The sequence below is a fragment of the Harpia harpyja genome, chromosome 11 (genome assembly GCF_026419915.1).
Source record: "Harpia harpyja isolate bHarHar1 chromosome 11, bHarHar1 primary haplotype, whole genome shotgun sequence".
Classification (NCBI taxonomy): Eukaryota; Metazoa; Chordata; class Aves; order Accipitriformes; family Accipitridae; genus Harpia; species Harpia harpyja.
The window spans coordinates 39896480-39914940 of NC_068950.1; the positions used below are offsets into that span (position 1 = coordinate 39896480).

The window sequence follows — 18461 nt, forward strand, 5'->3', positions numbered from 1 at the left end:
AAGGCACTGAATTCATGCTTCCCATTGCCACAGCCATGTCTTATCCATGCTCTGCCTACATAATGATAAGCACAGGCTGCTTGTGCAGATCAGAAGCACCTATTTCCTGGGAGCTACAATTTCCTCTGTAGCAGTATATGTTTAAATACATTATATATACCCTGTGTTAGTTAACTCTGCTGGGAGAATCTGGCATTCTTTCAATTTCCCGATGTTTGAGTGTTGGAGTACTTTGTGTCAAGGTTGCATTAATGCAAACTTTCTGTGTTCCTGGCAGAATTTTGCCATCACTGTTCTAGGGAAAGCCCTGCTCATTCCTCCCAGTCCTGGGAGGTGAGGGGAGAAGGGGCACAGAAACAAAACTGATATGAGAGAGACAAGGTGTCTGGCATCCAACTTGCTGGGTGGCTCCTCTTATACCCATTGACTATTTGCTCCTGTAATGGCATCTTGCTGTTACAGCCAGGGATCAGATTCCAGGCCTGGTACGTGCAGGCAGTGCTAGCTGTAAGGATTTCATAATCTCTGGACAGTAGCAAAATATAAATGCATATGAAACAAACAGCCAAGAGGAGAGCGAGAGGGACAAAGGATAGCAGGACAGTGTAAAGAGCACTGTGTGGACACGCGGATCAGCATGAGCAGCTCTGGGGGGCTTCCACATGAACATGAACAACCCTGGAAGGAAGTGGGGTCAGCAGGAGACTATATCCCACAAACCTCTCTTCACAGGGAGCATCCATGCACCCAGGATGGACAGTCTGAGGCAAGAGAATTGCTGCTTAAGCACATGAAAGCTGAGTGTAAGGCCTTTGAAGAGTAACAGCAGCCTCTCAGAGGATACTAAGGCAGTGTTTCCAAAGAGACTCCCTTACGTGGTAATTGGAGCCAGAGCACAAGGCCAGTAGCACCATGCCAGAAGTACTGCAGTTCCAAACTGCTCTCAAAGGAAAAGACGACTCTATCTGTAATCGCCAGATTATTTACAAAACAAACATGCCTTCAATTGCCACTGTAAATGTGCAATCAGTGATAACTGACAGTTTTAAGAAGCTGGAGGGGATTGTTCTGCTGCACATCCATGGACCCTTTGCAATACTATCTGACTGCTCTGGTGTCTTCCCTGGGTTTTATATGCCGAGCACTGAGCACAGTGTGGGCGGGTTTGCTGTGTCTGATAATGGATTATTTGACAAAAGGCCAACATTAGCTGTGTGCTGACTACAGTTGTGGTAAAGAAGGTATTAGGACTTTTCCAGTCCCACACACATTGCATTCACAGATAGCATGTCACAGCAATTATGCTGCACAACTTAAAAGCTATTAACTGAGTGGGGAAAAGGGGCCAGGAAGAAGAGGGATCGTGATTCTTGGATTAAGGCAGTCATCCCTACGATACAGTTTCTGAGAGAAAGTGATTCGGGGAGAAGCTGAAGGGGATAACAAGTTTCAGTGCACTGAGGGTAAAAAGGACAAAGCCAATCATAACCCCAAATCCTGAGGGAGATTTTGGATTGCGAGGGGAGGTGCTCTCTGGTTTGTTTGGGTTTTCCTTGGACGTTGCATATCCTAGAAATGCAAAATTGTTCAAAGCTCAACTCAGAGAGATTGTTTTAATTTGTATCTCCCTTTATTTCTGTGCTGGTCACTAGAGCTGGACAGAACAACCAGAGTTTGCCCAACTTCCCTGTGCTCAGATATCCGTCCATTCCAGTCCTATCTCTCCATCTATTTTGATTCTTCTCATCTAATGAAGGCTGAAATGTGGGGAGGCACAGAGCACCCTTGGCTCCCACTGACTTCACTGAAACCTGATGGGCATTCACCCCCACCTCAGTTATGTTCTCCTGTTTTCAGATCTGCAGGGAAAGACCATGTTTTCTATTACTTGCTTTCAAGAACCTTTAGCATCACAAACAGCATGAACAGAAATCGTTCCAGCTGCTGTCCACCTTCTCTCACATGCCAAGGTTTTGGCTGTGTACTGTGTGTCTTGCAAGTAGCACGGTGATAAAATTAGACACTGTGTCTCTGAGGTCCATAGAGCAGAGCTGGGCATTGGCTTTACCCTGCAAAGCCCATGCAGGCAAAAGCAGTATTAGCCAAGTGGACATACAAGCAGAGCATGACCAGTGGGATACAAACAACCCGTAAAGGAATGGAAGGGTCCTTCAGGATATTCTCCAAACATTTCCAGACTGTTGCTTAGAAGCAGCAGAGCCTCAAGGTTTTAGACCATGCTACAAAGCAAGGGGAGGGCATCAGGCCTATTACCTGCTACTTTCTCATGTTATGCAGCAGACAATCCTTTATGTTGTTCTGGGAATCCTCTTCCAAATGGGGGCTGGAAGGGGTTCATATTTCTGAGGGTGGGTACTGTGATCCCTGGTATGCAGGTATCTGTCATTTCCTCATTATAGATTTTACAAAAAGTTTCAAAAAGATCTAAGCAGAGTACTCTCTTCCTCCTTTTGTTTGCTCCTGCCCTAATTATCTTTGTTTCATAATTGTCCTCATTGACAGAATAAAAAAAGGTTGATAACTGCTGGTCCCACATTGAGCCATAAAGAAGCTAGCAGGGAACTGACTTACATCCCGCTGCAACAGCATCTACAAATCTCTGTAGTGATAGCAGAATATTTTGTTATGTGGCGTGGGTATTATTTGTCCTTTTCAAACAAACAAACACAAAGCTCTTTCCACTTGCTTGCCATATTGCTGTGCCTCCTCCTCCTGAAAACACAGATGTTCTTACCCCACCAGTAAATGGAAAAGGGGAAACGACATAAGTATGTATAACAAAATCAGAAACAGTCAGATTTCCAAGACCAAGCTATAGGCCATATTTCCTCTTGCTGTGACTATGGAAATTTGGGCTTGATAGTTCCATGCACAGAGTGCCAGTTATTCCAAGTATCTAAGATAAAGGCTGCAACTTTACTGAGGTTTTTCTTTTCTACAGCTCTTCAAAAAGGTCAAGATTATTCCATATAATGTCCCCTGCCAAAAAGCAGTGTAATTAAAATAGATGGACAGATTTTAATTTGTAGCAGGCTTCTATTCACAATGGATGTCTGTTTAGGGTACTTGTTTAAAATCTGGTAATGTTAAATTTGTAACAACAACAAAAAAATAATGGAGTTCTGTGTTTTCATATAATTAATTTATAGCAAATGTTTAAATAGAGATTCTGTTCATAGCATATCCAACTACAGCGTATATATCAAAACCAGAGACCAAATTTTCACATTACAGCCTTAAAAGCAAATACCAAGGATGTGGCTGTATGGGAACATTGAAAATACTTCATTAAAGGAAATGCTGTAGAAATAAAAGTGGCATTGGCTTCCTGTAGGTTTGATGGTGGCATGCCAAATTGCCATATGGGAGACATTGGTTTGGGAGTAAGTATCATCCCTGCCTTCTAGGCTGCCATTTGGAAACAACATGGCATTGGGGTGCAGGGTAGAGGTATAGAGGGGGCAAGTCTGACCCTACTTAGGACCCTAGCAAAACTCTCATTGACTTTTGAGCATGCTGGAAGAGACCCCACAGAGAAGCTGTATTTAAACTTCAATTCAGGGGGCTGCGGCTACATATACAGTGACTGCTCCTGGCATTGCCTTGGACAGCTGTCGGTGCACACGTGCGTGTCCCTGCAGTGCAAACCTGCAAATGAGCAGTGCGGTTAAATCAGCATCCAAAGGACTTCCAAAATGAAGTAAAAGCCAAAAACACTCTTCCAAATGCAGCACCCACAGATGCTACTGGGAAATAGTTCCAGCTCCATAAGAGCAAAAGTATATCAACCGATAAAACTTGCAAGTAATACCTTATATCCGAGTGTGTCAAGTTCAGCTGACCAACATGAAGCAGCCTCTCACAGGACAGTGGGTGGTCTCGCATAAGTGAATTTCCTGTGTGGATGAACAGACCTTGTCTGCAGACAGGTACTGAGCTACTTGTCACCTCCACGTCCATCATGTTCTTCTTCTCAGAGATCAAATTACAATGACTGTAGCCACCATTCACTGTCAAAAAAAAAAAAAAAAATCATAAGCCTTCAACTAAGAACGCCCTACACTGACTACTACTTTGTATACTCATTTTGGATCTCCTTGCAAAATTCTTGTAAATGACATGGCAGTGGAAATGAAAGGTTTCACAAGGAAGCAAAAATTAATCGCAAAGAAATTTGGATCTGTGAACTATAGTTGTTTATTTCTCATTTTAAGTTTTGTGGCTATTTTACACTTCGTAATCTAACTCAAAAAAACCTTAGTCTGATAGTTTCCTTTTTTTCTGCGTATTTTTATGGTAGAGTCTTGCCTGTGTTAGATTTCGTGATGTTTCAGAGTCCCTTTATTTTCAGGGAGAGGAGCTCTCCGAAAACAGTGACGTAAGTCAAGTTTTTCTTTGCAGACAATTATCTCTGTGATTATGACTTTAGATGGGCATGTTTCTACTTTACTGTCAGGTCAACAGTGTGAAAAAATGTAACTAATTTTGTTTCGATGTATACATTTAACTGTATTTTCCAAGTAAGCTATTATTATAAATGCTAATGCTAATAGTAATATATTCTGCTTTGGTGAATACCACATTTTAGCAGACTTGGAAAAAACAGGCTAGAGCTATAGCAGTATTCTTCAGAAATACATATATAACCACAAATGATAATCTAGCTAAAAAGAGAGGACAAAGGGAGAATTGAGAATTTAGATTGCATTGGTCAAATGCTAGCAATTCCATTTAATCTAAAGCGTATTAGTTGGGTTCTTTATCGCTACTGAACCAGTCAAATGCTCATAGATAAGCATGTATAAAAGTATTTGTAAGAAATTTAGCCTTCAGAAGCTAGCTAAAAAAGTCACAATAGCCATTTACCATCATTTTCACTATTGTATATGAATCATGCTTTTAAAATACTAGATCTCCCTGTAATCTGTTTTTTTTCATGGAGACAAAATGTCATGGTGTCAGATACTAATGGCAAGCATATTTCTGTAGTTTTCATAGAGAGCCCAGAAAGTAACTCCTTCACCCTTGTACCCAGCGCTCATGGTGATGGGTGCTATAGAGCTAGACTGCATTGTAGTTAGTCCATTCTCTATGGAGGCACCGAGTGTTGTTGCACATCAAGGAAGAAAACAAATTCTGCAAGGTGACAGAAAAGATAAAGCCTGTGCTCAGTTTCACGCAAATCACTGATTCTCACAAGCATCAAGGTTTGTCCTTTCCTAAGGTGTTACAAGGCACTATTCATCTCACCATAGTTTTGCTATCTCTGAGTTTTACGCAAACAATGCCTACATTGTTCAGCCATCTCCAAATGGGTGTCTAAGATGGGCTCATGCAACTTCAGGACATGCTTTCCTCTTCCCTTTGACTATAGAAGGTATGTAAACAAGTATCTTAAACTGAGTACCTGACTTTCAGACAGCTGCAGTCGAGTGAATTGAATCCCTCTGAGCAGCCATAGGACTTACAAACACCCTCATCACAAATAGCCTACTTTATACTGCTCTCAGGTCTGGTCCTTCTTCTACTGAAGCCCACATTGGACCTGCCATTGACAGCCCAACTTCTACCATTTCAACACCATAATTTGTGTATATTATCCAGAGCAGGTATATATTGATATAGAATCATAGAATGGTTTGGAATTGGCCTTTCTCCATCTTTCTTATAAGCCCCCTTTGCATATTGAAAGGCTACAATAAGGTCTCCCCGGAGCCTTCTCTTCTCCAGGCTGAACAACCCCAACTCTCTCAGCCTTTCTTCATAGGAGAGGTGTTCCAGCCCTCCGACTATTTTCATGGCCCTCCTATGGACCCGCTCTAACACGTCCAAGTCCTTCTTGCACTGGGGGCCCCAGAGCCAGATGCAACTCCACGTGGGGTCTCACAAGTGTGGAGTAGAGGGGAAGAATCACCTCCCTTGACCTGCTAGCCACACTTCTTTTGATGCAACCCAGGATGCGATTGGCTTTCTGGGCTGCAAGCACACATTGCTGGCTCTTAATCAGTTTTTCATCCTCTAATATCCCTAAGTCCTCCACAGGGCTGCTCTCAATCCACTCATAGCCCAGTCTGTATTTGCGCTTGGGATTGCCCTGACCCATGTGCAGGACCTTGCACTTGGCCTTTTTGAACTTCACGATGCTCGCACAGGCCCACCTCTCCAGCCTGTCAAGGTCCCTCTGGATGGCATCCCTTCCCTCCAGTGTGTTGGCCGCAGCACACAGCTTGGTGTCGTTGGCAAACTTGCTGAGGGTGCACTCAATCACACTGTCCATGTCGCTGACAAAGATCTTGAACAGCACTGGTCCCAATACTGACCCCTGAGGAACGCTATTTGTCACTGGTCTCCACTCAGATATTGAGCTGTTGATCACAGCTCTTTGACTGCAACCATCCAGCCAATTCCTTATGTACCAAGTGGCCCATCTGTCAAATCCATGTCTCTCCAATTTAGAGACAAGGATGTCGTGCGGGACAGTGTCAAATGCTTTGCACAAGTCCAGGTAGAGGACGTCCATTGCTCTTCCCTAATCCACCAGTGCTGTAACCCTGTTGTAGAAGACCACCAAATTTGTAAGGCACGAGTTGCCCTTAGTGAAGCCGTGTTGGCTGTCACCAATCACCTCCTTCTTTTCTATGTGCCCTAGCATAGTTTCCAGGAGGATCCGCTCCATGATCTTGCCGGGCACAGGGGTGAGACTGACTGGCTTGTAGTTCCCCAGGTCTTCCTTTTTAAAAATGGGGGTTATGCTTCCCCTTCTCCAGTCAGTGGGAACTTCACTGGACTGCCACGACTTCTCAAATATCATGGATTGTGGCTTAGCCACTTCATTTGCCAGTTTCCTGAGGACCTATGGATGCATCTCATCAGGTTCCATGGACTTATGCATCTTCAGGCTCCTTAGATGGTCTCGAACCTGATCTTCTCCTATGGTAGGTGGTTCTTCATTCTCCCAGTCCCCGCCTTTGCCTTCTGCAACTTGGGCAGCATGGCTGGAGCACTCGCCAGTGAAGACTGAGGCAAAAAATTCATTGAGTACCTCAGCCTTCTCCATATCCCAAGTAAACAAGTCTCCCGTTTCCTTCCGGAGAGGGCCCACATAGGTAGAATATTACATAATTAAGCAGATATCACAGTATCTAGTTAATGATATTTTCACGATACAAAGGTAAGTAAAATTGTACTCATGAAGTTTTGCAATTGCTGCAGTTTTGTTACACTGTTTATGAAGTTCCAGTCAGAGATTGTGCTTATTTTAGTCAGTTACTGCTTCAGCACAGCTCCTCAGAGCAAACATACCCTTAACATACATGAACCCCCATTTCCTCTTATGGACAGCTGCTAATCCTATAGCAAACGAAAGGCAAGTGGGAGAGCCTGAGCTGCTGTGGTCCTCTATAATTACAGTCAATGAATGCTTTGAAAGCGATGAGAATCACGTTCAGGGTTTTGGTGAGTATAATTGAGAAGAAACAGGTGACTGGGGAAAGCAGAAAAAGTCTCTGGTAACTGGAGAATTTGTGAAATGGATCACAGCACAAAAGTCCATTCTCCTCCACTGGCTGGGCTCCACAGCCTCCCCATCATGCTCCACGGCACCATTGTAACAGGGAAGACCATGGCAGATGAAGACGTAGTCCAGGCAAGCATCCAGACCCATAGAAAAGAGTGGGTACATGTGACACCCGAATTACAAGTCTCATGAGGCATTATTGTGACATTTCCAGAATAGAATTCCCTGTTTCCAGTGAAAAGTTTTCAGTGTTTGGCTGATACACTACATTTCTTGACCATTTATTTATTTGATTTTTATTTTTTTAAGAAGTCAGAATCTTTAAAATTGGAAAAACAATACTGTGTTTTCCCTACCGAGCTCCATCACAATACCAAGGCATGTGATAAGTCTTAGGAAGTGTAGGTCAGCATTATTTTATATAAACAAAAAGCCCACATAAGATTTTTAGGAATAATACATGAGATTTTAAAGAGAAACCAATTTGTATTTAAACTACCCAAAAAGGGCCGTTAGCCCCTTTGTGGTAATTAATACATACATTCTATTTATTTCAGATCTATATTCAGAGACCTGAATTCACTGACACTCTGATTGTACTGAACGACTCTGGAGATATTAAGAAGCTTTACAGAAATGTAGCATCTTTTGGCCTGCATGGGGCAGCCAGTTGTATTTGGTGGGTTTGGACCTAAGCATTTAAGAAGATCACTTTGGATGCCTTTCAGCTTGTAGTGGGTGTTTGTGACCATTAGCTCTGCCCTGCTTGTAATCATGACATAAATTATCATTATATCCTCTGGAGTCCACACCTCTGTAGGGCTTTATTCCACTCCTATTCTGGCTTATCCCCTCATAATTCAATTCATTTCAGGGGTACCTTAGCAAGACCGTACAATCAGACTTATGTTGTTAATTTGCCTACGTGAATCACATTTAAAGGGTACCTAAATACACTGTTGAACACTGGTGAAATAAGTTCTATACATTTTAAAGGCCACACCACCAAGAGAAGTTGGTAAATCAGTCATACCTACAATACCCAATTCACAGTTCCTCACTTTTTCCATCAGCAATGTTACCTGGAGTACATTCAAGATGTATCTTCCCTCCAAAATACTGTGGATTCTTTTAAAATGTTCTGGCTTTATACCAGACCCGTAATAAAAACACTTTCTTTCTTTCATTCCCCAAATGATACAAGTCTGAAATTCATTAGGGCTAAATATGCATTTTATCAATTTTATCATATTATCAAAACACAGAAACTTGAAGCTTCTACTCAAAGTTCAGCAAGACCAACTGTAGCATACACTGATACCTATTTGTATGAAGATGGAGATTTCCTACAATAACATGAACATTATCCCTGCACTGTCAAAAATTATTATCTTCTCTTGTAGCTGTCAAATCAGAAAATACCTTTTCTCCCTGCAAAGGAAAAGAACACTTACACTAAATCCGTGAAATTATGCGTGTTTCAGCCAATCCACCGTACATTTGCCTTCACAAAGTACCTTACAGATTTATTAACAAGAGCTAAAAATTTCTTGCGCGACAGTGCCTTGAGTGAAGTCACACTTGCATCAAAGCCCTCTGAAATATGCCCACCACATGGGAGTTGGAACAATGACAGACAAGGAACAACACCAGCGGCTCACTTTTTTTTTCCCCTGCAGCAACTAAAACAAGAACTGAGAGATTCAGACAACCAGAGTCTACATTCAACTGTTCAAGCACATGCGAAAGCAAATTCATTGTCTCTGAAAAAAAGTCTGGTTTACACCAGTGTAACTGAGAACAGAATCTGGCCCTTTGACAACTGGCTGTTTTATACAATATTAATATCACTGGCTGGCAAACACAAGATTTAAGCATTTTCCATGTCTGGAACTAGATCTCCTCTTTCACTGGTATCGAGGGGCCTTTAACCTACATACTGTAACTCACCAATAACAGATGAAAAGAGCACATACTCCCTGCCTTATACCAGAGGGTTCACCCTGCTTTCAGTAGAACCATAGCTATTTCATAAATCCATATAAAAAACTAATCCTAATTTACAGAGAGTAAATCTAATAAAAGCAGAATGGTTTCCAGAAGGATCTCATGGAAGTGGAATCCATCAAGGTAACTTCTGTCTTTCTCTCTTTTTCTGTCCTACAGTTTTGATTTATATCTTTACATTTAAATGCTCATGAAGGGAACGGAAGAGGTTGATACAGTAGTGTGCAAAGGCTGCAATCAGGCAATTCCTTCCATATGAGTAATCAAGTTAGTTCAATTTTGGATATCTTGCTTCTTTCATTCTGGGGTAACTGACTTTGGGGGAGTTTTTTCTTGATTTATGCCAGATTAAGTCATGTGAGAATTGGTCCCATTGATTGTGATAGGGCTACACACCTCAGGAAGGACTGCTCACACCGGTCAGGATCTGCAGAGTCAGGCCTACACTTCTTGCTAGGGGTAAATTCTTCTAGAGGAAAACAGAACCCCTCCTCACACAAAGGGAAACCTGTCTGTGTAACAATGAGATCAACATTTAAAACAACCCTACTAAAGGGCAATAGCTCTCTTTCTTCCCTGGGGAACATCTTGTTTACCATTCAGGAAGGCTTCACTCTTACTGATAAAATTAGCTATTAAGGCTGTAGATAGATAAGAGCAAGAACTTACCAAAAGGGTGATTATTCAACAATAAACACATGTTGCAGTGCTTTGGAGTTTACCTAATTAAGGCCAATGAACAAATAACTGAAACGATGTATAATTGAAATGAGTCACTTTCAAAATAGAGATAGATTTGAAATATTTGCCTAACATACTTAGATATCCCCAGAGCATTGTGGGTTTTGCGGCGAAGACCAAACTAGGTCATTTGCTTTTTTTTTTTCTTACTGCTTCATTCTCTTTAATTACTTCTTTTTAAAAAAAATCTTGCCATTCTTGGTTTTGTTTGGATGCGATGTCCAAAATTTACCACGACAACACTGAGAAATGGAACGCCGTTACTGGCAGCTGGATGAGTCACGTGAGACGAGTGAAAGACCAAACAGTACCAGATTTTCTCAAACAAGTGAAAATCATCCATGCTGGAAGAAGGCATCAAAGCCCTCCACTGAGAGAAAATTATTAACTCAAAAGGTGCCAACACAGCAAAGCCATGTATCGTAGGGAAGGTACCGTCCCCATACTCAGCAACCCATTCCACGTAACTAGTACTGAATAATCTCCATTACTGTATGGCTGGAGTGACTGCCACAACTCCTATACAGTCAGTAATTCAAGAGCATCAAGAGAGATGCACAGCACTATACTGCCTGCTTGAAGGCTTTAATGAATGAACTGAATGCTTCAGAACACAGAATCTTCAAAATTATTCATGAACATATAGCATTTTCGATATTTTCAACAACAACAAAATCATCACTTTCCCAAAGTTTTTTTATGCCTGTCATGCCATTCTCTATGGTGAATGGGAGGGCTTGTCTTAATCCTACACCACCAAGGCTGAGGGACAGAAAAATAGCATAAAGGCCAGAAAATAGATACTATAGTTGTTCCTATACCTCCTCCAAGGCAAGTCCAACTGTGTGACTGTGGAGACAGATTTCCTATGCCTTGTGAAAAAACATGGTTTCTCCTTTAGTTTCAGTGAACCACTATTAGAAGGGATATGAGTTTTGGTCTAAATTTTTCTGTTATGGACACAGCTTAAGAGAAGGAAAAACACTGTAGAAGCAGGCCGGTGTGATTAGCCATGTATGATATTACAGCCTTAAGCAGACTTTACCAATTGTAATATTGTTATTTTCACTTAGATCTTCAAGCTCATAATAAGGTATCCTAAACACAGACTTCCAGATCTTGGCCTGGAGATCCAAAAGAGGGCATGTTCAGATCTTTTATTGACCTCTTTGCAGTCATTTGTACCACCTGGTACACAACAAACCTCTAGATATTTGGGCTTCTCACCACTTGAAAGAGGGAAGTTCTGCACTTTAAGAGATCTTTGCAATAATTTCTAATACAGTACAAGACTTCCAATAACATTTGACTATGAAAGATTACCTTTTTAAATCACACAAACATGATATGGTCCCAGATTGTTCAACCATGACTGTTTATGTAGGTAAATGTATACTCTCACAAAGCTTTGAAAACTCCATCTTATTATAAGCTAAGTTTTACCCCGTGTATTTTTGGAAGTTCTCTCTGTGTTTTGATTTCATCTCTGTGTGATATCAATACTGTGCACCACTAGGTTTTTTTCCTGGGATAGAAGGTGGCAAGAAATCCCTTAGAGCTGAACAGCCCCAGAGCAGTGCATTAAGGTGCAGAATTCCTTCCTTGTTCCATGAATTATCTGAGTCTTCTGCAATGCACAGGTAGCAAATGCAGGATCTGAACATGGTGCTGAGGAAACAACAACATAGATAGTGACTATGAAACAAAAATCAATGTTACACAGAAAAGTTACTAAAAATTTTCAAATATAACTGTGCAGTTCTTTAAGCCCATCAGGCAGCCCATGGGGTCAAGCATATTGACTTTCAATACAACCATTTGTCATGCACAGCTCCTTTGGTTCATTTAGACTGGCAAAAGAAGGCAACAATTCTTTCTCCAAAGCATCAAGACAAGAGATCTCCGAGTCTCTTTTGTTGCTGTTGGTCCTTACCTGAGGACTGAAGTGGTTAACAATAACCACACTAAATTTTCACTGCTGCATTCAAGAGTTCATATCTCAAAGACGAAGAAAGCAGCTCACACCACATTCCAGGTTCACCCTAGATCTCTGTATCAGTTACAACCTATTCACATTTTAAGGCCTGTTTCATACAGCTGGTAGAGACTTGGCTTCATTTTTTTATAATGATTGTACACTATCTTAATAAAAACACAGTAAGTGAGAGCCAAAAGATTCTTTATTACAGAGCAGACCACACTGTATAATGAGAGTCAAGTGAAGACCCAAATTGTCCTACATTTGTGTATCAAAACAGAGGTGGCAGATCCTCTGCCTCTTTGAAAATAGATGTAGGTGATTTGAATCTATAAAAGATTAGCATTAAAACCAACAGCATTCAATAAGATTAGAATAAAAAAGAAGGATCTCTTTCCTCCAAGTTTTTTTGAACCATCCTATAAAATCCTATAACAGAAATACTTCTTTACTTTCACACTGATATATGAGTGAAGACAGAAGGGCTAAGAAAACTCTTGTAAACTAAAACAACCCAGCTAGCGAAATAAATTGTCGAGTATCAATCTTAAAAACTTGTGAAAGATAAATATAACCCATGTGTGTCTTTCTAGTAAATTCTGGACCCTAAGTGTTGGCTACATCTATATTTGTTATTTCATGTTCAATTTATTTTTAAAACAAGTTATTTGGATTGCATTTTATTTCTGTTCTGTTGAATTTCTTTTTGCAGACTACACAGAGTATTTTAAAAGAGTGGATGAGTAGGGTTGGCATTACCAAATAAAGAAGTGTGGATAATTTTGTATCAATCTAACTTAAAACAATTTGAAAACTTTTCAGTACTTTAGAGATCTGTAACCTTTGAGCATATGGATAGATATGGCTCCCATATTTGACTTTTTCATGATATTTTAAAGGTAATTTTGGGAGTCTAACAGGCAGGCAAAGAATGCAGTAACAATACACTACATCTTTCACTGCTAAAATGGCTTGCAATGTTATGTAGTTTAGATTTCCAGCAGAGACCTTCACAACATTTTTTTAAGTTAGCGAGTATGGCCAAGATTCAGGAAAACACATGCCGTGTGCTTAGGTTCCAGTGACTTCACAGCTTTAGTTGATGTTCCCAGTTAGGCTCTAGATGTGTAAGAATACAACCATTTTAGGCAACAGTAAACAGATTGTCAGAGAAATAAAATAACTGTCTACTATCACAAGGAGTCTTTCACTACACTCAGGTTTGGAACTTGACATTCTTGGCTTCCTATTTGGATCTCAGACCTCTAAATTATGCCCTCAAACAGAGCTGAGAGCAGACTGAAAATGACCATTGCCCTCTTCTGTGACAATCACAACAAAACTTTTTACAGTCTGATGCAATGCAGGTCTTGTCATTACATTCATTGTTACAGAGCCTCCTCGGCTTGGAATCACCTTTTGCCTGTTGCCAGGCAATCTGAAAAATATTGTTCTCAGCACATCTGGCCTTTTTTGTGGTCAGTTATCCTTCCTCACTGCTTGGATTTTAGTAACAGTGGGAAAAGACATTAAAATAAATGTTTTAGGAAAATATTAAGCTCAGCAAACATTATTTTAATTAAAAGGAAATCCTAAAACCCTCCTAATGGGCACTTGGAGAATATAAGCTCAATGTAATGAAACTTGATGTATTTCTTTTCCTTTTTTTAAGAAAACTGTGTTTGGAACAGGTTTAATTCTCAGTATTTCTGATAGATAGGATATATCATTATGATTCTCCTTGCCCTGCCAAACACAGGAGAATAGGGATGCCTCTGCCACCTTATGAGTAAACATGTTCAAAGGAGACACAAATACAGCCATTGGCGCCCTTCTGCTTTCCCACTTCTCCACTCATCTCCATTTCCCTTTAATTTCTAAGCTCGGTTTGAAACCCTCTCCTCTCCAGTACACATTCCAGGATGCAATAGATGCAAGACTGCTGCTGTGCTGTACAAAGCTGGCTCTACCAAATCCATTGTACTATTTACATGCACAATTTTTAACCCTAGCTGAAGCTGGTCACAGTATCTGGGTACCAGACAACTGTATTTTTCAATGTGAGCAACACATAACACACAGAAGCTGCTGTCAGTCTATCTGGTTTAAACTCCCTGCCCTCACACATGAGATTGATCAACAACCTGTGCTCCCAGAGACCAGCTGAACCGGGACAAAGCAATCCACACCCCTCAAGTAAATGCATTGTGCATATTGGTGTAAGGTATAAGACAACTCCACACCATTTAGGGTTATGTACGCACTCACCTGCCCTTGTCCCCTTTGGTTTGTCTTTTTTGTTGCTCTAAAAGGACACCACCAGGGTTTTCACAGCAGCCTGTAGTTAGACAGGGCCTGTAGGTTAAAAGAACCCCAGAGTGACTCTTTCAAGACAGAAGTTCACACATTTTGTGATGAGGGTACTTGAATTGTTCCTATTGTAAACATGCTTTCATCATAGATTATATGACTCCATTGAGAAGACAGGATCTTTCCATACATGCAGTTTGAGAAAATCTATTCTGTTTGTTTTTTTCCTCTAAGTCATTTAATTCACTAATAGCCAGAGCATGCCTACTATGAAATGCATGTGGGTTATTGCTTTCCCATTTACTTATTAAACACTGAACTTTTAAACCCCCAGATCTCCACTCCCCTATGTTTTCCTTAGTCCATTTAGTCTCTCTTTTCCATGGAAGTTCTAGCCAGCAGACCATGTAAAGACTCCACAGGGGTATACGCTCTCCCAAACATTTGAAACACAAGGATGTGCAGGGAATGAAAGCTGGGGTTTTGCCATATGGCACCTTGCACGTGTCTTGTGTAAACATATATGTCTCTCTGTCCCAAGAAGGAATTTTATGTCTGCCTGGCTCAGCAGTACACTATATAGATTAAAAAGGAAAAAACCCACCTCCCAACAGAGCACAACAAAAATTATTTCCATCAAGTTGTTGGGCTCAAAGATTTAGAAGCCTGGAAGTGTCACCAAGTCAGTAAAAGCCACAGAAACTCACTGCTACAAAGACAGAATCACTGTAGGATTATGCAGAAATGGTAAACTTTAAACAAAGGGGGAAGCTGGTAACTAACTAGCATTTTGTTCTTTTCAATGCAAACTAGATGTAGCAAAAGGTCTGCTGGGATGCAGACACACAGCATCTAGTCTTAAGGACCTAATTCTGATGCATATATTTGGAAACGAGTCTACTCATAGTCAAAGGAGACAGAAAATTACTCATAATAGGAATCAAAATGCACTAGGAGTCTAGAAAGAACTTTCCATGTTGCTATGTGATGGGAATGCTCCAACATGTAAAGGGAAGACAACGGAAGGGAGCTAGTAAATCTGCACTGCACATCAGCTTCCAGCTATGGATTGTCTTCCGTTTGCTGGCCCTCCAAAAAAGTGCAAATTAAGCTCCTTTTCTATGAGAGGCTTCATGTGTCTCTCCTCTCTACTGATATCTTCACTCCAAGCTCATTTATTGTAGGAGCTTCTTCCAGACATTTTTTCCTGGTTCTTTATACATCAGTGAAGAAAAACTAGAGTGAAAAGGCATTTGATTGCTGAAGACTACACATTCTCCTAATGCAACTTGCATTGGTTTCTCCATTCTGTTATTAAAAAGGAGACATCTTCATATACACAACCTGCATCTAGTCTCGCTGCAGATCTCTCACACTTACCAAGTAACCTACATCACCTATCAACCTTTGTGCTCTCGTGTAAAATATTTTTTTACAATGAAAACTCAAATTGCTACCACAAACAGACAACCATTTCACCTACAGTCTCCTTGATCATTCAACACTTGATACCTAAAACTGTAATGGTTTCTTTGCAGCTTAGAATTAACACTGCCAGAAAGAAAATTCAAGACAAACCAACAGTTTCCCCAATATATGCTGAAAAGAGCAACAGCCTACCCCTGCTACTTTTCATTTGCTGTTTTCATTGTTTGACATTTCTTTCTGCCAGGATTTTGGCATCATTTCAAGGCTTGATTTGAAATATATTTAACACCAAGTGATTTGCAATGTCGTTTTCCATTTTACCAGAACTATGCTTGGGACTAATTCCATTTAAGTAGAATTTACCCTTCTGCACTCATTGCCAGTGAATGGGCCTCTTGCAGGCTCTCCACAACAGACTGCACTTCTCCCTAACTTTACACAAGTCTGAGAATAGCAGTTATCTATAACTGCAGTCTTAGGATTGTAGATATATGCAGTGCCTGTTAAACATACACCTTAATGTTATTACCAGTAAGAACAATCTACTGAAGTACAGCGTCAAACATATGAGTACTGGTGTAATAAATATCTATACGCCATGTAACATAGTAAGATGAAAAACTCTTGTCTATGACTTAAATATAACTACTTCAGGTGTCTATCCAAATTGGGGCAGCTTCATACAACAACTGGGAGGACTGAACATCTTGACTGTATCAATCTCTTCAGAAGTCAGATTCTGGTGATAACCATGCCACTCTCACCGCTACCTGTTCTGCTGTGGGGTTTTTTTAGCAGACTGTGGGACAGGGTAAGAATGAGTCTATTGTGGAATCTGTCGTGAAGAGGTAAAGGCACAGGGAAGAAGAAAAACAGAGAAGGGATGATGCAGAAAGATTAAAGAGTACAAGGGCTGCTACAAAAAGCAAAAATGTCCACCAAGGTCCCATCACTCTGTAACTCAACTTAGCAGCATAAAACACTAAACAAAAACTCAGTAAAGTGCACATACTTGCACACTGTCCAGATTCCAGTGCTATGGCATTCTCAAAACTCTAATTAGGGCTGAGTCTTCAGATTTACAGCACTTTTTCTGCTGACTGTCCCTGCCATCAAGAATACATGAAGGGCATGAAATCATTCTAACACGCTGATCTAATTGATCCAGTGAAACTGAGAGTAATTCATTAATCATATTGTCTCTGGGTCCAGTTCTGTTCTTGTCTGGTTGTCAATCAGGAGTCACTGCCATAGGCAGTGAAATAACAGTACTACAAAACTAGAAGGTGCAAGATCAGACTTACAAAGTCTTCTAGAACTGAGTAGCTAAAGATGCACACTGGAGGGATGAATTCTAACATCTCCATCTTAATAGAAGCTTCCAGAGCTCAATTAGAGATACAAATACTGCACCCAGCAACTCAGTAAATATTTTTGGCTAACGAAACTGAGCAGAGCACCACAGACAGAATGATTTTCTTCTACTCGGACTAGATTTGAGGGCCTCAGACTGAGAAAGTCTAGCTTGTTACAACTCTGGGCAGACGTCCCATTCCTTTCCTCTTTGCCATCACCTTGGCACACTACTAAACTTGATAACGAAGTATGAGGATTTATATCTGGAATGTGCATTTTAACGTGAATTTAGTGCTGGAAAAAAATGCCAGGTTAAGAGCTGTGGAGATGGCAATGTTCCCATAGCAGGTAAAGTGTGGTCAAAAGGTGTGCAAGGTTCCCTAAATATCAGGACCAAAGAGCCAGAAACTTGCCCTATAAGAACTACTTCTAAGTGGGAAATGGAGACCCTATGGTGAGGCGACCAAGTTTGTGAATAGCAGACATAGCACAGGAATAGAGAGCAACTTCAGAAGACCACACAGTTTACAGGCTGAACCCAGAAAGAATGCCAGTGTGCTTGGTACATTGTATTTCCTGTGGGATATCTGCATCTAGTTTAACCACACGCTGTTGGATCTAGAGTGTATCTTTTAGAAAGACATCAAGTCTCGAAGTGGAATCTTTAAATGATGGAGAACTGCTTCTGTGGCAGTTTGTTCCATGGTTCTCAGCATGAATTTTATATAGCTTGAACTTGTTTGGCTTCAGTTTCCAAGCACTGGGTCTCATTATGCCTTTGTGTGCTAGATTAAAACACAAGACGTACCTGGTACTTTCTCCCTCTGTAGATAACTTCAGACTTTGTTCATACCTTTTCTTCAGTGACTAACTGGCCACCTTCTTTGTTTTCTCACAGTATAGTATATTCTCCAGACCATGAATCATTTGTGTGTAGCTTTTCTTAAACACAGCCAGTTTTTCCAAGGAACCTTGTTAAATTGTCAACGCTAGAACAGTACAGTACTAGAATCATTAATAACATAAGACAGCAGTGTTGCTTTGCTGCTTCTGCCTGATCTGTACCTAAACACAGCTCTCCAAATTTTTTTTTTTTATTATTAT

General features: G+C 40.7%; 1 protein-coding gene across 6 annotated transcripts in view; it reads right to left on the bottom strand.

Moving 5' to 3' along the window:
* Nucleotides 1-18461, bottom strand: part of GLIS1 (GLIS family zinc finger 1) — a 208497-nt gene that overhangs the window by 109879 nt on the left and 80157 nt on the right. For all 6 annotated transcript variants that reach the window (XM_052802613.1, XM_052802612.1, XM_052802611.1 and 3 more), the window contains exon 3: nucleotides 3833-4031. In XM_052802613.1, the coding sequence (XP_052658573.1) occupies nucleotides 3833-4031 (199 nt within the window). The remainder of the gene's footprint in view (nucleotides 1-3832; nucleotides 4032-18461) is intronic.